The sequence below is a fragment of the Centruroides vittatus genome, unplaced genomic scaffold, assembly GCF_030686945.1.
Source record: "Centruroides vittatus isolate TY-2023 unplaced genomic scaffold, ASM3068694v2 contig_290, whole genome shotgun sequence".
Lineage (NCBI taxonomy): Eukaryota > Metazoa > Arthropoda > Arachnida > Scorpiones > Buthidae > Centruroides > Centruroides vittatus.
In genome coordinates, this window is record NW_027121846.1 from 2,696,818 (window position 1) to 2,719,912 (window position 23,095).

The 23,095-nt window shown below is 27.8% G+C and overlaps 1 protein-coding gene across 2 annotated transcripts in view; it reads left to right on the plus strand.

Moving 5' to 3' along the window:
- Positions 1 to 18,713, plus strand: part of LOC136972416 (ecdysteroid-phosphate phosphatase-like) — a 36,663-nt gene extending 17,950 nt beyond the window's left edge. Inside the window, exons 4-6 of one of the 2 annotated variants that reach the window (XM_067267015.1) lie at positions 170 to 418; positions 2,758 to 3,005; positions 18,202 to 18,713. In XM_067267015.1, the coding sequence (XP_067123116.1) occupies positions 170 to 418; positions 2,758 to 2,993 (485 nt within the window). In that variant the 3' untranslated portion in view covers positions 2,994 to 3,005; positions 18,202 to 18,713. Of the gene's footprint in view, positions 1 to 169; positions 419 to 2,757; positions 3,155 to 18,201 lie in introns of those variants that run through there. The other variant, XM_067267013.1, reaches the window with a different exon arrangement.
- Positions 18,714 to 23,095: the final 4,382 nt, after the last annotated feature.

A 23,095-nucleotide genomic window follows, 5' to 3' on the forward strand; every position in this document is an offset into this window, starting at 1 on the left:
GATTAATTACAGCATCATTTGGTTAAATTCATTGGAAAATTATAAAATGTTCTGTTCTTTAATATTTTGTTGTTTCAAATTATTAGGTTACTTTTAGAAAATTTTTAAAAATTTTAAAATTTAATATATATATATAATTTTTTATTATATAATGGTTTATTTTATTCAGCTTCAGGAAATTATCATACTCTTATTAATGTGGAACCTGGATTATTTGAATGGTTAGCTTGGTATCATGATGGAATGCCTAAATGGATGACTTTACAAGAGTTAAAAAGTTATGGATTTAATATTTGTATGGACTATAAACCAGTTATAACAGTTGATGAACTGCAAGGTAAACTTGAACCTAGTGAACAATACTACATGAGAAGTTTATGCACAACTGAAACAATTTTAAAAAGAACAGGTGCTGCAGGTAGAAACTGAATTTATTTTATTTATTACTAAAATGTTTTGAAAATAACAATATAATGAAATAAAATAGTAATTTCATATTATAATATTTCACTATAAAGTGGTAATAATTTTAAATTAAATCCATTTCTGAATGAAATGTTATATATATTCAATATTTTTAATCTTTGTTAGACTTTGTCTAAAAAAATTTATTTTTTATAGTATGCTTAGTTTTTAGATTTCACTATAGAATATGATAGGCTAAGTTGTGTGAAGCAACTTTTTCATTTTTTAATTTAAGAAATTCACATAATCAAATATTTAGTAACTGCTTAACATTATACACCACTAATATTTTCTAAGTAGTTTCATGCAGCATAGTTTTAGTTTACTAAAACTAAAACTTGCTTTTAGTCACTCAAATGTATATGGGTCATTCAAGTGAAAGTGAGACTCTTGTATTAGTGTTAGTTCAACATGAAGTTTTCTGTTTGCACTGGTAGATTCCATTGTATGTCGTGAAGCAAGCTGTTATTATTGGAAAGTGTTAGTTTGCTAGTTTTGCACATGCTGAAACAAGTTGACTACATACGGTCATGACATTGATTTGTCCAACCAAATATTGCACTGTATTATACCAACTCAAAATGGCTTCAAGAGTAAGTAACCCTGTATGTAGTGGCATAGCGTAGTGGGGGCAGCAGGGGCGGCCTGCCCCGGGCGGCACTTTAAGGGAGCGGCAAACTTTCACAATAAATAACAATAATACCTAAATAAAGGGGCAGCAAACTTTTCCTCTGCCCCGGGCGGCTGACACCCGCACTACACCACTGCCTGTATGTTGTTATATGAGATTAGTCTTTTGCACAACAATGCACACCTGTATGTAGAAACAATGTGCCAAGATTTTGCTGTGGTGCTTCTGCTGGAAGGTCTGACTGTTCCTTCACTAGTCCAACCTGTCACCCTGTAATTACATCTTCAGGTCACTGAAAAAAGCTGTCAAGGGCCATCAGTTTGCTAATGATGCTGAGGTCTGAAATTCTGTTGAAGACTGGTTCTGCAGCCAACCGTGGACATTCTTTGCTCAGGTATCCAAAATCTAGTAAGGCACTGGAACATCTGCTTGAACCAAAAAAGTGATTATGTTTAACAGATATGTAGTTCATGTATCACTATTACTTTCTGTGTGTTCAAATATTCCAACCAATAAACCATTACAGAAAATACAAAAATCTCTTTCATTTTGGTGACCCTTATAGTTTTAGTACTAAAACTGAAATTACACATACTACAATGCTTACTGAGGAATATAGTGTAAATGGGTAACACAAAACAATAATAATCTTTGAATTTAGCGTTATGAAAATCATGTAATAAATGATTCAGTTTGTGAACCCACCTCTTTTTCTTTGAACAATAGTAAAAGTAAGATATCAGAAAAACCACTGTCTCTTAGCACATTCTGAATATCTTCTTCTTGAAGGCCATACAACCATAGTATAACTTTCTTTGTGGTCACCCAATGCAGCATCTATAATAAGTATAGTGTTCATATTACGACAGTGTGTGGCTCAGGCTTTATGGTCATTTGAAAGGAATTTGTGGGCTTTTGCAAATTTTTCTATAAAATATGATGGAACAGGTTTTAAAGGAAAGTATTTAAATAACAAGAAAGATAAATTTCTCAAAAAAAGTTAAAAGATGATGGAATTGAATACCACCACAAATCCACAAATGTACCTATAAAGGCCTCATACAGAAATGATGCTGCCACAAACAAATAAATATTTTCAAAATTTCCATTTTATTTGTAAGATTTAAAATATAGAATTCATTTAAAAAGTTAGTCATGTACACAACTTAATCTCCTGATTCAAACATTTGAAAATATACTGATACTATTTATTAAAATTATTTCTGAATGATAAATTTAAATTGATGATTCTTGTTTTTGAATAATTATAATAACCTAGCATTTATATATATTGCTTCAGGCTTTAGTTATTTATATAATAATTTATTAATTACTTAACTTATAAGGCTAAAATATATTTTTATTTAATTCAAACACATTATTTGCTGGAAGACTGTGTATGGTGTGTAGTTTTAATCTAAAATATATTTTCAAATAATTTTGGTTTTTTTTAATTGGATTCCAATAATAAATATATATGTATAATACAGTAGAATGGCAGCTTATCTACAGTTAGATTTTAATATTTAAGATTTTTATTTTTTATGATTCTGAAAATTTGTTTTAAGTTTCAAATTACTAAAATATAAAAGATGAACTAGTATTTTAAGAAAATTAATGAAAATTGAAAATATAATAATAAATTTATACTTTGTTATTAGGAAAAACCATTTTATTAGTTGGACATGCTGCAACTTTAGATACATGCACACGTCAGCTTGTGGGAAATCCTCCTAGAAATGGTCAAGAACTACAAAGTCTTGTTTATCATATTCCTTACTGTAGTGTTGCTATGGCAGAAGAAGAAGATGGTAAATGGAAATTAGCAGAACCACCTTTCCCATCTTTAATGCATTCAAACAATGCTAGATTTGATTGGACTTGTTTATTATCTTGATTGCAAAATATGGTATTTACATTGCTTTAATCAAACAAAAATTCTTTTGTGCTCACAAGTAAATGTTGAAAGTTATGTCATTAGATATCAATATTGATTTCAAATAACTGATTATTATAAATGGTAAATAATCAGTTAAATTATTAAACATATATTATTATTATTATATAAATCATTTTATTAAAGAATATCTTTAATCAATTTTATTATTTAGATTTAAATTTTTATCTAATGATGATTTAAGCAAAAATGCTTATAAGAATATAAACATTTTAGAAATAAAGATATTCTTATTCACTAAAGTTGTCTTTAAATAAATTTTTGATACTAAATGAATAAAATGTGATAAAAAAAACTATTGAAACTTAATTTGAATCAAAGGAAATTCGTTAAATTATTCTTTATAGATTATATTGAAAAACAATTGCATTTTCAGAAAAAATATTTATTATTATTAATAATAATTATGAAAATATAGTTATTGTTCTTTAATGAATTCATATATAATAATAATATATATTTATTCTAGAATTCTGCTCATTTATTTTACCTAAATAGTAAAATAATTAGTATTGAATTGCATATTATAATTTTTATTGCATTTTAATTAGTCTTGAACTGTCCATTCTAAAGCAGTTTATTCCACAAGTTTGAAAATATTGTGTCCCACTAATGGATAAATAGTGTTAATGAGATATGAAGGGAGAAACTTAACTATAATTTATTGTGACTTACATATAAATGATGATTAGATGTTGAATATTTTAAAGTGGGACAATTACATGTAAGAAAGAAAATGGATATAATGACATTATATATAATAAAAATTTATTATAAAAGAGTTTTCATCATTTATTTCCATCCTGTTCATTTAAAAAAAATCTGATTAATTAGTATTTAATGTTGTTGCATGTTTGTACTTGACTTTAGTCTAGTTGCACAAATTAATTGCTAGTAAAGTTTTGAGTATGATAACTGTTGTGATTTATTAATATTAAAAGTTTTGTGGATTATATGATCTAAATAACTGATATTGTTTCTCAGATTATACAAACTGTAAAATTTTCATTTAAATCAAATTATTGAAAATAATGTAGATTATTATTCTCACAATTTACATCGACTATTATCTTATGCAATCCAGCATTTGAGTAAAAGTTATTAAAAAATTAATGTATTTAATTTATCTATTTTCATTTATATTTGAATTTTAAATATGCTTTATAACAGTAAAACTCAGTCATGGGTAATAAAAATAACTTTTTTTTCTTTGTTTCAAGAAAATTAATTTTAAAAAATTCATATTTTTAAGTAAAAAATTGTCCTGTTCTTCTGTTTTTTTTAAATTAGTTAATTGATATTAAATAGGAGTAAATCATTACTTTGATTATTACCAAATATTTGGAGAAATGTTATCAAATAAACAAGTTCAGTTTTAGAATAATTTGCTGATATAGAGAAATAATTGTTGTCATTTGAGTAGTAAATGATTATTAATTAATGCTTGATGGTAAAGTGAATGAAAAAAATTACTTAGCTTAGACAAAAAATGAACCTTCAGCTCATGCATATTAGCAGGTATATTCTAAATATATTGCTTTTTCATTTTGTGAATTTTTTTAAAGAATTAAATTTTGGCATGAATATGCAAAGATCATAGGGGCTATCCATTAATTATGTGTACAGTTTTCAGCTAGTTTTGACCTCTTCCTGTTGTGTATAATGTAATATATAGTACTTTGGAAAACTCCTTTTCCCTTTATTTATATGTAATAGTTAATGGACCTCAGTGACATTGAAGAAATTACTTTAAAAAGTTTGCAAATATTTTCTGACTGCTAACTTATTCACATGACTAATAAATAGGCTTATAAAAACAAATTTGTATGCTGCTAATACCACTAAAAAATTCACAAAGACAATGCCTTGCACTCCTCTCCATCTCATACAATGGTGTACCCTTCATTCTCTCAAACTGTACACATAATTAATGGATGGCCTTTTGCTAATGTAGTGATTATAGTAACAAATATTTCTTACAGAAACAACATGGCATAAATTATAGAAATATGCTGTTATCCAGTCTTCACATTCTTAAAAATTATTTGGCTATTTAGTACAGATTTAAAATAAGATGACAATACATTAGTTTTCTGTAACATATCATTCAGATCATTTAATATTTTTATTTTAGCAAAGATTTCTATAATCAAATATAACTAATTTGGTTTTGATAGTATTAGTTTAATTATGATTGTGTTGTTGTGATATTATAATATATTTTAAACTATTAAGATACAAAAATATGTAAATAATAAATATTTGTGTCCAAAAATATTAATAGACATTGTATTTTTTAGATAGATAAATAATAATTAGGTTATAGAAGCAAAAATTGGCTGAGATTATAAAAATTTCATTAAACTTTCTATAATTGGGAAATAACGTAAACAAATATAATTTTCATTCTGTATATTGTATTATAATTGGAATTCATATCTCTTCAATCAATAAATGAAATAAAGTAATTTTATTCAAGATTTGTAGATTTTAATAGATACAGATTGAGAAATTTAATTTGCTTTGGAGAAATTTTCTTTACTTGATTTCTACAGTTCTTTCTTGAATTTATAATAAAACTGAAAATATTTTGTGTGTATTTTTTAAAACTTTGTTGCTGTAATTTAGCTTTTAGTGTAGCTTTATAGCAGTCATGAACAACCTGTGGTCATGAGGTCCTAATATGTGGTCCCTGGAGTTTTGGAAAAATAGGAAAATAATTTTATTTTCCTACTTTCTGCCTTGTGTCATTATGCAACATTAAAACAACATTTGTGATGAGCATTCTAACTAAATTACTACTACATCTTTTAAAGGTTTCTGGACCAAGTGGCTTGTTCTGGACTCAGTCCATCTTTTCCACAGATGTCCTGTTTTGACTTCTTCTGTTTAGTTGTAGTTTAATATTTTTTTTAGATCCTCTCTTGGTTCATTCTATGTATATGTTCAAATTATTTTTTCATCTGTAGTTTTCAATGGTATGAATTAGTGAATCTACCTGTAGATTCCTCCGATTTTATTATTTATTTTTTCCATTAAAATAAACCCTTCAATCTTTTGGAAGAATTTCATTTCAGCAGTTTCAAGTTATCATTAATTATCTTAGAGATGAACCGTTCTTACATGCTTCGTTTCTTTGATTTCATTATCCCAGTCTCTCAGACTTCTTTTCCTAGTCATTTCTTTTTGTTCTTAAACATTTTTTGCAGCTTCTTATTTTCCCAGTTGTTATGAAGTTCCCAGTTGTTATTTTCCTAGTAGGAAGTATTGACATACAGAAAAAACCTGAAGAGCCAAATTTCACCCTCCAGGTTTTTTACAAATTTTGATGTTTTGACACTTCCTAAACCCAAAAAAGTCAAAAAATGGGAAAAAATTTCATGTGTGTGTGTTGGTGTCTATTTCATTTAATATCTTTGGGTAAAGATTAAGAAACAAAATTTGGCAAAGCAACTTGTATATAAGAGGCATTAATTCTATTAAACTTTAGTGGTTAATGATTGAGGGGAGTGGGGAAACAGAGAGGACATGTCAAATCTCCAGTGGAGTTGGACTTAATGAAAATTATAGTTATTATTGGCATTTACAATTTTTTAAAATTCATCTCTACCCTCAAAATTAAGCTTTTTGCCTTTTTATAATAATTAATAATATATAATTTTATTCTTAAATAAAATCTTGTAACAAATGGTACCATGCACAATTTTATTTTAAATAATTACTAGCTGAAATAAATAAATAATATGCATCTAGTAAATTTATATTTTTCCCTAAAAATTTTTATTCAAAGAGGTGGTGAAGCCTGGAACAATGTAACTTTTGGCAAATTGAGTCCAACAAAAAAGCATGCTGCAAAATTTCCTGGTGAAACCTGAAAAGTTATGTGACTTGTTGGATGTTTAACGATAGTTTCAAGGTTGGTCTTCACTGGTCTGGTTTGTTTGTATTTTTCTTAACCACTCATTTGTTCTGCTTTGATACAAGCCTTTGATATTTTCATCATCTAAAAGTCTTACTCTGAAAGATTGTGTTGTTGTTGTTGTAGACTTTATTGTTGTTAATTTTTTCCATTGTAGTTGTCACTTTATCTTACAAATTTAAGAGAGTGATTCAATTTGATATCTGATTCTTTAGATACCTTAGGGCCTGTTACAGTCTTTAACATTTTGATGTTGCAGATGATATAATTGAGAATGCTTTTTTCCCCTTCTAACTTCCCATGTATATCTGTGCATAGCTTTGTCTTTAAAGAAGGTATTTATTATTCTAAAATTGTGGATTGTAAATTGTAAATCTCTTGATCTGATAGCATCTTTACTGCAGATGGGTTTTCTTTTCCAATGTTCATTTTGTATGGACTAGTGCCTATTCTTGCTTTAGACGATTGTTAAAGGTTAATTTTGTAGTTTCCTGGAGTTATGAGTAAAATTTATCAATTTTATTTATCCCTAATATTAGTTTTTACTTCACTGTATAAAATAATTTTGTTTCATATATGTCAGTTGCCTTTTTCTTTGATTCTGTTACTGTAGCATTTTTTTTTTTTTTTTCATTTATGACTTCATCTAGTTCATGAATTTTATGATGGATGCTTTTCTGACATTCCAGGTGGCAATGTTCCAGGTTTGTAATTTTTGGATATTTTTGTTTTTTATATATGCAGTTCATAATCTGCTCAAATCCTTGGTCCAAGTTGGATTGTTTTCAAAAGGGGCAGTCCTTTCTTGATGTCTTTTTAGTAATTGAGAAATCAACTGAATGAGTTACAGGCTTCTTGCAATCTTACTTGATAGTAGTGCTGCTACCTTGAGCTCCCAAGTTTGCCTTATAGGTTTAGTAATGTTGCCTTTTACTGATCAAGTTTAGTAATATTGATGTAATCATCATTACTAAACTTGATAAGTAAAAAAATAAGAATAAACTATACATTACTAGTTTGCATATCATTAGTGTATATTATTTTAGTACCTATTGGTGGTTATGAAGTATGTTGGTACTCAGCAGGTGTAAAGTCTGCAATATCATTAAAAAAAAAAAAAGGGACCCATGGGAAGCTTACAAAGTTTACTTGTGACCCACATCCAGAAAAGGTTGTTCATCATTGCTTTATAGTAGTTTCTGATATTAACTAAAAGAAATAATATATATTCTTATTCTTGATTATCATAAAGTTATTATCTATGGATATTGTAACACTGATTTTAAAATTAAAAAAAAAATTTTTAATAATTGTATTGTAATTACAGTAATGGTGCTATTCTTTCATGCAATATCTGTAATAATATAAATTTATTTAAAATCATGAAATAGTCCAGGCAATTTTATTTATGTTGAGAAAATTTATTTCTGAAATATTCTAGGTATATTTTCAAAAAAAACTTAGAAATAAATTTAATCATACAAATAAAATTACCTGTAGTAACTGATACAAACCTATCAGTGATTTTAAACTCCTCTACCTACAAGTACTGTTTAGATCAGTCATGAGCAACCCATTGTCTACATGCTATATGCAACCTGTGAGGTCCTGATATGTGGTCTTCAGGGCTTTGGCAATGTAATTTTATTTTCCTGTTTTCTGCATTGTGCCATTATGCAATCCTAATTAAGCTGATATTCATGATAAATGTTCAAACTAAACTTGACCTGTAAAAAGATGAGAATAAATTATATATTAGTACTTAGCATATTATTAGTATATATTGTTTTTGTAGTTTACTGACTGTTATGAAATAAGTTTGTGCTTAGCAAGCTTAAAGCCTATAACTCTGTAAAAAAAATTGCATGCATATCCAGAAAAGGTTGTTCATCACTGGTTTAGGTCAACATCCTGTCTTTTGAATAATTTCTTTTAATTTCTAATACAGTCAAACCTGTTTTTATGCGCTCTTTTTATATGCGATTTTTATTTGTGCGGTTTTTTTTGTGCGATTTTTTATTTGTGCGGTATAGTTGGCGACTAGTCTCGTGCGATTCGTCATGTCTCACGTTGACTTATTATAGCTAAATAAACTTATTATAGCATAAATGCACTTATTATAGTAATATTATTGCATGAATATGCGAAAAATGAAATAATTTACTTTTTAAGTCAACAAAACACCACCTGGACAAAAATATGTAAAACAGACGATAGACCAGACGATGTAGTCAAGTGCTGACATCTGTTGTCAATAAATTCTATTTCGTACGGTTTTGAGTTATTTTCTATGTGAGACTTTTTTTATGCAGTCCCTGTTGACCGCATAAAAAAATTATTTTTTTAATTGTGTTGCGAAAACTATTATTTACAGCCATTCGTGAAGTTTCGTGAGATTTTTTTTTAATGCGTTTTTTTTAATGCGATCCCTATCCCCCGCATAAAAACAGGTTTGACTGTATATTAACTGGAAGAAATAAAATATTAATATATCTGTTTTTTCTTAATGTAGTCTTCATTTAGAAATATTGTATTTTTAATTTTTAATGTTTCAATTTCTCATCATAAAAAATTAATGAAAATTAAAATCATATTTCATTTATATTAACTGATACAAATCTATCAGTTAACATCTATCTATCAGTAGAATCTATGCAAAACTTTTTAATCTAAAAAGATTAACTATATATATAAATAATCCAGTATTTTTAGATTAAATGAATAGTTTAGATAATTAAGCAAAGATCAAAGAAAAAATTTGTTTTACATAATTTTGGGCCAGTTTGGCAACAGAAAAAATATATAACTTTTTAAATCAAAATAGTTTGGCATTAAATAAATATTTTCTTACAAGCAAATTTACATTGAATATTGATTTTTAATAATGAACATTATGAACTAAAGATATTTTAGATGAAAAATAGTCTATTGTAAACCAATAAAAAGTAAACAGGATAAAAAGGTATATTATTGTTTATCAGATGCTAGTCAGATATTCTAACATTCAAGTAATGAAATGTGAAAATTAAATTAGAAGTAATGTGTGATTATTCCTTCTTTTTTTAAGTAATAAAATTTTATAAAAGTTTCATTCAGAAAATTACTTCTCTAATGAAAGTAGTATTTATATTTTGCTTCCTTACATACAATTTGAGTTGTCACAAATTTATTCATTTTAATAAGTAAAGGTCTATGATGTATCATGATCTGATGACGATCATGTTAAATGAAATGGTTTGCTTATAATAGGATTTACCACATATGAATCAGACTTTGGGAAACTTTTATAATCTGTTGATTTCTTCAATACGAAAGGTTCTTAGATATGTTCGCTTGAAAAACTGTTAAGAGAAAATTCATAAAACATTTTTCATAATAAAGTTTATGAACTGACTGCATAACTGCATTAATATTGACTTAATTTCAACATTTTTGAAAATATTTTTGTTGTTTAAAATAAGCCTGTTAAATATGATGTGATATGATAGTTTTAGAAAAAATTTTAATTTAAAATTAAATTTTCATGTATTCAATGTTTACTAAAATGTCACATTATTTTGAACAATTATTTTTGTATAATCTCACACTCGAGAACCTTAGGAGTCCAGTAACAACAACACTTTAATGGAAAACTGACGTTTTCAACATACCCTGGTCTTCCTCAGGTTTTTAACCAGTAAGATTCGAACATGGAATGCATAGAACAACATGTTTAGAAATTATTTTTAAAAAACATATGGAATGTGTTTTTTGAACATGTTGTTCTATACATTCCATAGGTTTATTAAAAATAATTTCTAAACATATTGTTCTATTCATTCCATGTTCAAATCTTACTGGTTAAAAACCCGAGGAAGACCAGGGTATGGTTGAAAACATTAGTTTTCCATTAAAGTGTTTTGTTACTGGACTCCTAAGGTTCTTGAGTATGAATTATCCTTTCCAGTAATTTTGTAAAGAATTGTTTTATTGTATAATCTCATTTCATGCTTTTTGTCTTGTCTCTATTGTTTTGAATAATGGAAATATCATTTGATATTGGCTCATTGTGTTTTTCTATATTTGCGTCACATCTATGCTTTGGTACTGTTTGTTAGTGTTTAGATTAATATTAACAGAGTTATATATAAAGAGAAGGAAATCAAAAATGACTACAGATAAATACATATATTTAAAAGAATTATTATACTATATTTAGTATAAACAGTATTTATGTGAATGTGTACAATGCATAGTAACAGATTAATCATGTTTTCAGAAAGTCTATGATTTGCTTTTTGTTTTTTGATTGGAACATTTAATGGAAAACAATGGTTTGGTTTTAAAAAGTTCAGATTAGAAAGAGTGCTCTGTATATGAAGAAACAAGTAACAACAATTTCAACTTCAATACACTGTTTAAAACTTCATAGAATGAGATCAATTACAAAATGAAATCTTAAAAGCCATTTAATTCATTATAATAAACATCTTAATATGTATCATAATAAATTCCAAAATACAGAATTTTCAGAATGTTTACTATGTTTCATTAAAGAGTGTGAATTATTTGAAATGTGATAAATATTCCAAAATGTTCATTATATTACCTGAAATGTTATTAATAATTATTCAAACTATATACATTAATAAGTATTTCTTTAATTTATCAGACTTTTTATTTTTAGAAATTTTAAATTTCATTAGAATTTGCCAAATTTCAAGTACTGATACTTTATGAATTTTACCTTGTTAACTGTTATCATTGTTTATTAAAAGAAATTATCAAATTAAGGGATGTGTGTGTATAAAATCCCCTAAAGTGTGTTTTATTAGTGATATATGTATATTTGTGCCTTGTGTGAAGAGGTTATTTTTATTAGCAAAGTGTCACTCTCTTTTAATTATTGCAGTTTCATTGTGTTTCAGTTCTGAACTTAGTTTTAAATATTAATTTCTTTATTATAATTAAGTTAGTTATAATTTATTTTCAATCTATTAAAGGCAGTTCTTAAAGCTAACTTTTATGTATTCAAAATGATACATTTTTCTCTGTTAAACCTATATACGAATAAATGAGAAGTAGAAATTAATTCAATATAATGGAAATATAAAACTTCTACTTTAGTATTTTAAAAAAAATGGATAAATATAAATAATAAATTAAGGTTTTGCTGTGCTGATAAATATTTCTCTTAGAAATTCTGATTTTTACAATTAAGAAGACATTATTTGATACAAAGGTATTTTATCTTTGTAATTATTTATTTATGCAGTAATTGCATAAATTATGAAATTCGTATACTGTATTACTTCTTCGATGTGAATAATTTGTTCTGGAGAAACTGAAATTTACAGTTTCGGAAATAATTTACATATTTATAATTTCCAGTTGATCTCATTTTATAGAAATACACAAATATTTTCCTTTTTATTGATGAAGTAATTTTATTATTTAAATTTTAAAAATAATTTAGTCAGCCTATGTTTTAGTAATGAGCCACATTAATTTAACTTAATGCTTTTTGGAAAACTTACCTTTACATTTCCAAACATTGAATAATGAAAATATTGACAATAAAAGACATCAATTTTATTTCAATAAATATTCTTGAAGGCTTTCAAATTTCAGGTATATATCAAAAATTGCTTCTCAGTACAACTATATGTATATGTACTGTACTGTACATATATATATATATATTATATACATACATACATACACAGGGTGGACCAAAAAGAATATACGTATTTCAAACTGATATATTTAATAAACTGTAAGACATACAACTATGGAACTTGGGACACATATTTATGAAACTCTCTAGTTTAGATTACAGGTGTTCAATATGTCCTCCACCAGCGACACGAACAATATCACACCGATACTCAAATTCCTGCCATACTCGACTAAGCATGTCCGGTGTCACTGATGTAATGGCAGTACGGATCCGGTTCTTCAACTCATCGAGGTTCTGTGGTAGTGGAGGAACATAGACGGTGTCCTTGATGAAACCCCACAGGAAGAAATCACATGGCGTCAAATCCGGTGACCATGGAGGCCAGCTGAAAAGTGCTAAATCGTCAGCTCCTTGACGTCCAATCCAACGGTTCGGAAGAGTTTCATTCAGAAATTGACGAACTTGACGATTCCAGTGAGGGGATGCCCCGTCTTGTTGAAAAATGAGGTTGTCCTTGTTCAGCCTCGGAAACAACCAGTTTTGCAACATATGAAGAATACAAAAGCTTTTGTGCTGTGGCGTAGCCATTTTACAACAACTGTGAATACGTCATTGTAACCAAGCACATCTGGGGGACATGGACACAAACTAGACAATGCACTCGTTCCTCCAATACCCACAGCACACCGCTACTATCGATAGTTTACTAAATATATCAGTTTGAAATACATATATTCTTTTTGGTCCACCCTGTATATTAGAGGTTTGAATCCTTGGCTTCTTTCTGAAATTTTAATATATATAATCTTTCAGATAAATCTGAGACTTTCTTGTCTATTTTCTATTGATAAACTATTAGAATTGCATACTATGACAAAGCATTTTAATTTTTTTTCAGTTCTAGTAATTCTTCGTTGGTTATTCTCTGCTACATATCTTCTAACTCTTTCAGCAAAAAATTTACTCTTATATTAATTACAATCATTAACACTAACAGTGATAACAATTTATAAATAAAAGCTAGCTGAATTAAATTATTAAAATTTTCAGCATTCTATTGACATTATTTATTAAAAATAAATTTTGATTAAATCAAATTTTAAAAACTGATTTTTAAAATAAATGTTTAAATTATTTTAGATTTGAAAATGCATGATTGATTATTATTATTTTTAACCAATAGATAATTGAAAAGATTTGTCAAAATTACAGATAATTAAAATTTGTCAATGAAACTTACAAATAAAATGCCATAGCTACTTTTAAGTGCATATTATTATTATTATTATTATTATTAATGTAATGATTTAAAGAATGAATCTCATTACAGAATCAGTATTATTCATCAAAAGTACAAATTACAAGATTTTTTAAATAAAGAATGTACTGTTATTAAATTATTTTTGTTAAGCCATCCTTTTCATACATATTTTATTTATTTCATATCTCATTATATTATAAAAGTATTTTAAAATTTTATGATTATAAATAATTGAATTTACATTTGTTTATAAACATATCCAATTATTTTTCTATAATAAATATATTAAAATTTAGTGAAATATAATATAAAATAAATATTTTATATCAAAATATTTTATTTAACATGAAATGAACAGCATTTATACTTTATGTATACCTTTGAAATCAAAATATTTTTTTTTATATTGAAAATTGAAATATTTATATCAACAATTATTTCTAACGTAGAAGTGATCTTTCTAATCATCATTTAAATAATGCATGTTATTACTATAATTATTGTTATAAAATACACAAAAAATATTATTAACTTTCAATTATAAATCCACTTTAAGAATAAAGTTAACCAAATTATATTCTAACTGTTGGTTTTTCTGTGAAGTATTGTTAAATGGTTGAGAAGTATATTGTCTTTCATTTTATGCCAGATTGATAATGAAGGTAACTTGTGTATTGTACTGTACAGTACATCCTATTTTGATATTTGCTGGTTATTATTTACAAATAATTTCCTAAATCAACTAGCTAATATTAGTGTATACAAGATTATATGAAATGTTAAGTTGTAAATATACTTTGCTTAGTATAATTTGGGTATTCTCGTTCATGTTTGATTATTTTAACAAATTTTGATTTCCAATTAGTTGGATAATTGATATTCTATGTGATATCAAAAGAAATTGTTATTGTAAATCATTAAATTGTTAACATTATAAGTTGAGATGACATTGAAAATGTAGGCATCTTTAAGAAGAAAAATTTTGAAATTGTATAATACTAATTAATTAATAATAATAATATAGTCTAATCTTAATTTTTTATGTTTTTTATTCAAAATAATAGTTTAAAAACTTCTTAGAGAACCTTCTTAAATAAATCTTTAGTAAGTTATCACCTTTAGAAACTAACATTTTCAATCCTAAACATTAGTCATTCTAAAGGTGATAATTTGCTGGAAATTTATTTAAGAAGGTTCTCAAAGAAGTTTTTGAATTATACTTTTCCACTCCACTCTGAGCTTTTGTGAGTAGATCAAAATAATATCACGAAAATTTATCAGAAATTCATATATGTATTATATATATTTAGTTCTCTTATTACTTATCTTATAATATAATCGAGATGGGTTGATGATAATAAGCGCAGAGCCTAAACGGTTAGGAGTTGAAAGTTGAAATTTGGTACACGGTTAGAGTACATCATGAGAATGTACACTAAGAAGGGATTTTTCGAAATTCCCCCTGTGGGGGAGAGGATTAAGGCTTATCTTAAGAAACAGCTTCTACTGTACTATTTTAGATGCGATTTTTTCTTTTTAACTGCACTTTAGTAGGATACACCATAAGAATGCACCCTAATAAAAAATTTTTGGAAATCCCCCGCAGGGAAGAGGTAAAGGGTTAACAATTACCTTGAAGAACTCGACTTCTATTGTACTATTTTAGATGCAGATTTTTTGCATTTTTGACTGCGTTTTAGTAGGGTATGCCATGGGAATGCACATTAAGAAGGGATTTTTGGAAATTCACCTCTCACAGGGAAATGCAGGAGAGAATTAGTTTTAGTCAGTATAAAGTGTAAATAATAAAGAAGGAAAGTAAATAGTGGCACATATAGTATACATTTTGGAAATTAATAAATATTTTAATCATTTTCACTGTTCAGGTAACCCAAAACAAATCCAAAATAAACAAATTTGAATGAATATTTGAATTTGTTCCGAATTCGAAATATAATGTTCCAAACAAGTTTTCTTAGATTTTAAAATTTAAAATTAATCATTTTATTCAAGTAAGGTTATCATAGTTCTTGTACCCAGTGAAAACAGATAAGATTGGGTATAATCTAATAATCTTAATCTTCGCTATTGTGGAGAACTGGAGGTAGATAAGGTGTAAATTCTACTTCTTAATTGGCTTCAAGTTCATAAGACTTTGCCCACAGGGTTGTAGGATAGCTTAAAATATATATTGTTGCCTGAATCTCTCAATTTGTTCGACCATCAGGACTGACACCAGCCTAAGTATAGTGTTAGGCACACTAATGAGTAGATTTAAAGATTTTTCTGAGTGGGAGGGATCGTAGGAAAGGTCATGGAGCTGAGTTCAAAAATGAGACCATTATTAAGTAACAAACAAGATTTAATAAAAACAAACCAACAAAATACAAATATATATCGAGAGAATATTAAATCCTAACTTCTTTGTGTGAGAGAGAGAGTTTACATGTATTGAAATGTATACTACCTCGACCATTGGTCGGAGCATAGTCTTCTTCTGGTCGGCGATGAAACATTGATATGCGGGACAACGGTAATGAAGTTTGGGAGGAGGATGAGAATCTTGGTGGGAACTTATAGTGCACAAGTTTAATATGTGGGCGAGAGATTCCTATGGCAAGCACCCTTCTTCTATCATCTCTTCAGACTCTGTGGGAACTGCCTCAATTGGAGGAAATCACCCTTTTTATTCCAAAATTTCAACCAATAGCATAAAATGATCCACGGTTACAATGGGATGTGTGATGATGTGTAGAGGGGGTAAAAATACAGGTAGTCGTCAAAATTTGAAGATAAAGTCCTGTGAGAAAGGAAGTGGATTTCCTTTTCTAACGAAAAAGTGACAATATATCTTCCCTTTTTTGGAAACAATATGTAATTTCTCAACAATATTACTTTCTTAATTAAATAATTTACACGCCGATTCTCACATTACCGTTACTTTCTGCTTAAGCAACGCCAGGCTCATCTGCTAGTTTATAATAAGAGAACTAAATTTTATTGGGTTTCAGAAAAGCTTTAAGCTTTAAAATCATTAAAGTTTCTCCATAAAATAAAATTTTTATATATACTTATTAATCTGAACATTGGATATACAGTAAGACCCTACTTAATGCGGGAGATGCGTTCCTAGACAACAAAGCACTAAGCGAAACAGCATTAAATGAAGTAATTTTAACATAGAGTAAATAGGGATAGGGAAACATGCGACCAAAAATAAACAAATTTTACTTTAATTTGAAGTTATTTTTATATTAATTTGTATAATAATATACATTAAATAACATAAACATATGCACACAGAAATGTAAAGTTCATTTTTTGTGATGAAGGTCCTGACTTTTCTGAAATTCTTGTTCTTTTGCAATAAAGTCATGAAGTTTCATTTGTTGCTTTCTTCTTTCCTTAAGCAAATGTCGGTAGCAGAAGATTGCATCCAAAATGCCTCATTTTGCTTTTGCAACTCCTTTCAAATTGGATCAGTTTGCATAATTTCATCATGATTTCAGTTATCTTACCAAACTTTTACTAATGAAATCTGTAGAGAAATTTTTTGGGTTCTTCGTTTTCAGAATCTCTATTTTCCAGTTCCATGTGAATTCCATGTTCTGCCAGTTCTTGAAGGTTGTAGTTGGTAAGGCTCTCACCAGAAACCTCCTGTAACTCCTCAATATCCTGCTCGTCTAAATCTCCTAGTCCTGCTGTGTTGATTAGGTTGACTAAATTGTCAACCTAACAATACGGCAATAGGCTCTTCTTGTTGAGAATTCTTGGATACCTTCAGTCATAACTTCTACACTTCGTGCATTTATCAGTTAATTCTTGTCAAGCAAAGCCGATATTGCCTATGGCATCCATGATGATATATTTTTTCCAAAATTGCACCAAACAAACATAGATTTAAAGAAAGTGCACCTCTTTTTGCCACCTTTTTCTGATTGGTTCGTATTTGTAAATAATCATATATATAATACGATAATTTAAATCAGTGTAAATTGAGCTTTTTTTAGGCTTTGAGCAGACTGCATTATATCGAATCAGCGTTAAGCGAGGCAGCACTAACTTGTAAGTGGGGTCTTACTGTACTATATTATGAATAAATTTTTTATTATATCTTTTGTATTTAAAATCCTTCATTGTTTCCAAAAAAAAATTAAGAATATTAACTTAAAGACTTCAAATATGATATTAAATTATAATTTTATAATTATGTAACAAATTCAGTTCTTAAAATTTTTGGCTACTTTTTTTTATTAATTTTGATATATTAATCTTTCATAATAAAATTAATACATCAATTTTCATACAGATGATTATAATCTGAGTTAGAAAGTTGACCTAAACAGAAAATGGAGAAACACAAAACAAGAATAAGACAAGGGGAAACTAGTTTGAAAGCTCATAGAAAAACACATTATCATAAAGTGAGAATTTAGTGTCATTAAATTGACAAGTTATTTAATCAATTTTTAAAAGCCTTTTATATGAAATATGGTTAAAAACAATCATTGCCCATAATTTAACATATGAGAATTTTACAAACTGAAAATATGGCAAGATAAATGGAAAATATTTCATATCAAACAATAACTACATTACATTATTTGTCATAAATGAAAGATCTTACATAGTCAAAGCAAACAGATAATATTGTGTATTATTATCAGAAGAGGAAAAAAAATATTTGATTTGTTACAAAATAATTATAATGCAGTTAGCAAACATTCAGGACTAAACACATTAACATATTACAAAACTTGATTAATGTTACCTTAGGTAGCCAAGATGGTGGCTCGTCTCTGATTCCAGCAAGGAAACAGTGGGATGCACGTTCTAACCTAACCTAACCTATTCTAATAAATTACCATAATTATTAGCAACCAAATTATTAGAATAGGTTAGGTTAGGTTAGAACGTGCATCCCACTGTTTCCTTACTGGAATCAGAGACGAGCCGCCATCTTGGCTACCTAAGGTAACATTAACCCAAAATTTTATAAGCATGAGTCAATACTTCAGAAATATATTTATACCATTATGATGATTAGAAAGATCTAAATTCTGCATAAAAAATTGAAAATTATCTCAGTTACAGTCAGTTAATATAAAATGTCAAAATTTTTATTTTATTAAAACTTTGACAATTAATTTTGACTTATTTATTTTAAAAAAATACTAATTAATAAGTTGTATTAATCAAAAGTTTAAAATAAAAACTTATTGTCACTATTAAGTATACTGTACTTATCTAAAATTGTAAATATTGTTTGTATTATCCTGCAAACAATCAATGAATTGAATATTTCTATGTTCTTATAGTGAACTGTGCAAGAAAAATAGCACAAATAGGTATTATTGCATTAAAATTCTGTAAATATATATGTGATTCAAAATCTCATAGAATATTTATTTTTACTGATGAATTTAGATTTGTGAAAAATTTGTTGTATATTGGGCAAAAGGTTTAATAGGTAATAATTTTTAACTATGTGTATGAAGGAACTTAATTTATATAGGAAATTACATTATGATGTATGTAAATGTGAATGAGTAATAAAGAATAAACTTGTAATTTAAGAAAGCCAAGAAAATAAAAGTAAATTGAAAAATTGCTTTATTTTTATTTATATATAATTTGTAAGATATCCATTTAATCAATATTGTATTAGGAAAATTACTTTTCCTAAGCAGAAAAAATATTTTCAAGTGTTAATGTTTAGTCTTTATCAAATGCATTTAATAAGAATTTTCATCAGTTGTAGAACAAAAATATCTATCATTGTAAAATAGTTTTTTTTTTTTTTTGCATTAATATTTATAAGTTGGCCTATTAATTTTATATTTACAATAGACTTTTCTGTTCTTTTAACATATTACTAAAGTTTTCAATAAAGTTATAATTGAAATGAGTAAAAGTTGTACTCATTTCAATCTAACTACTGTTGTACTCAATGGAAATTTGTCAAGTTTGTCATAATGTTGGAAATTGTAAGTCAGTACCACAGTTGCATTTTTCATCATAATTGTAGTAATATTAGAAAGTTTCTATATTCTGTGACAAACCTTCTCAACTTATGAGTCAGAGTTGTGACTTTATGATGTAAAATGCATCATAAGATCATCCTGTGACACCGGTGAGCTGCAACCAGGCTCATGAGTACAATGTTTCATAAACTCAGAAGAGCATCTGTTTTCATTAGCACCAAACAATAGGACTTTTGTGATGTAAAGTGACTCATCAGTTATGAACAGATAAAATGCAAAAATGAAGATATTTTCATTTGTCTATTTTTCTATCTATGTGAACATAAGCATGTAAATACACACCATTAGTAGTTAAAAAAGAGAAAAAAATGGATTACTTAAAAGACCAGATTCTATCAATAGGATTGAGCAGTATGAAACAGAAATTTTCGCAACCCTCTTGAGCCATGTGATGATACTAGCGAGGTTAAGGCCGAAGTTTTCTACATGAAGACTTGTACGTCAGATGTTCAGCGCCGCCTTCCTGTAAGCCTAGAAGTTTGACAATGGCGTTTGGAACGTCAGGGGAATCATGCTTAACGTTCCAAACATCATTGTCAAACTTCTAGGCTTACAGGAAGGCGTGCTGAACGTCTGACGTACATGTTTTCACGTTGAAAACTTCGGCCTCAACCTCACTACTGTCTGTTGAAATAAAGTTTTATTTATCTACCAAATGACATTGGAATGAGAAAATGGCCTGAAATTTACATAATACATACAATGCATAATGCATACAATAATACATTTTCCAACTTCTGTTCACACTTTGATTTTATGAATGAAGTAACTTTTACAAAAAAAAAACTCTCCTGATTATTAGCAAACCACAAATATACTTTATTATTCTGTTCATGCAAAATGCCACCAAAAGCTATTCAGAATTCACTGCTACTAGTTATATGATGCTATGAGTAAAATTATTTGTATGAAAAGTTTCTTAAATATAACCACACCCCTTTATATTATTCTTATTATGCTTACATTAACCTAAGTTAGGCTATAAATATCTTTTTTGAAAACTTAAAATTTTTTGTTTTTACAATTCCCCATTATATGTTAAAAATATATAATTGAAATATTAAAATTAAAGAATTCCTGTCTGCATCTTTTTTAATTTTGACATTAATTCTTCTGGGTAACCCTCGATGTCTCTGACTGACTGCAAATTAGTTATGTGGCTCGTACATGAGCCAGAGCCAAGTGGAAGTTGGGAGGGCAAGGGCCAAACCAAATTTTTGTTACTACTGTCCTTAGTTAAATATTTTACTTTATTCATAAGCCTACTCAGTGGTTTCTGATGTTTTCATTTAAGAGTAAATAATATACAATATCTTGATTTTATTTATTGGCTGTAAAAATTAAAATAATTTAAATTTTAATGAAGTTAAATAATTAAGAGATTAAGTAAAAATAATATCAAAAATTCTCTTCTTTTCATTAAAACAAAAGTAAATTTTTTTTTAACAGTTTCAGGTAAGAAGCAAGTAATGAAACTCCAGTAGAGTGAATTAACTTCATGATTAACTTACTTTACTCAAGATTTATCTTTATAACTTAAACAGTGTCTACAAAAATTTAACTTCCAAGAATGCTGGAAAGCTTCATAAATCTGGGTGAATCAAACAATCTAAATTTTCAAGTGAATAGTGTGTATGTGGATTTCCAGGTATTTATCTAGAAATCCACACTTTTTATATAAAACCCTTTGGTCACACTGACAGTGGGTAGCAAAAATGAATAAGAAACTGGAAAGCAATTTTTATTCACTACACTACAAAAAGGTGGAAAGCAAAAATTTTCTTTTATTTACTGGTGATTTGCTGTCATTGTAGACTAACCTGAAGCAAATATACAGGATGTTTTGAAACTCATGGGCAAAAATTTAAGGGGTGACAGAAAACATCTAAACAAGCAATTTTTACCATACAATGCACGGGCAGAGAGTAAGTGGTGAACCACTAGACAGCACTAATGGAAAGCATAAAGCGCAGGTTTTCTTACACATCGTCATTTCTACCGTGGATTTCAGAAGGCATGGCGATGTACAGTAATCAGGAAAAGGCGGACATGCATTTTATGTATGGTCTTGTGAATGGGAATGCTCTGGAAGCTAAAAGACCGTACAGGCAGTGTTTCCCGAGAAGACACATGCCAGACCAAAAAACTGCAGGTGTAATGCCTGCATTACTGCAGGCAGTTGCTCTTTTGAGCAGTTTCTGTAATTTTGCCACACATGCTGTCAATAAAATTATTTAGTACCTCCTCTATCCATTTGGTGTTTCGTTCTTTCATGTGACAGTAACGGATACCAGATACCTCCTAGCGGTTCATCACTTGCTCTCCGCCCATGCATTGTATGGTGAAAATTGCTTGTTTAGATGTTTTCTATCACCCCTTAAATTTTTGCTAATGAGTTTTGAAACACCCTGTATATTTTCTTTTTAAATAATCACTTATGTGTTCTTTATTTTGAAATGGAAAAATTTTAAGTGAGGTAGGATACCGAAAAATATGATATATACATGCAAGGTCTTATAAATGAAAAACATAACTGAAGTGTTTTATAACGGAGAAAGTACTTAATACAGAAAATATTTAACAAATGATTGTGAAAAACATATAAAGTGGGTTTGATTGTTCAATTAAACTCCAATTATCTGAATGCTGATTATCTAAATTGCCCTCTGGCTTTGTTAAAAATAAGTAGGCATGTAGATATATGTACTGTATATGCATGAAAAGTAATTTTTTCTAAATGTAGAAAATGTATCTGTAAACAAATATAGTTTATTTCCACATTTAATTACACATAGTTATGTACTACACATGTACTATACATAATGGGATTTTTGGATAAGAAAAAAAATGACTATTTTAAACAAAAGTCCAATAATCTGCATATGCAAAATATCCAATGACCCAAGTCAATTAATTCAGATGGAGTTTGAAATATGAATATTTTAAAATTTTTATTATTTAATATAAATTTATTTAAAAAGATATTCAATAGCTCCTCCTTGTGGCTTTATTTAAGATACCTTTAAATATAAAAAAGGATATGATGTTGCATCTTTATCAATTTTCCCTTCTTTTATAGGCTAGGACATCTAGGCACTAAAAATTACAACTGGCATGATTTTTATAACTATATTTTTAGTACCTAGATGTCTCAGCTTT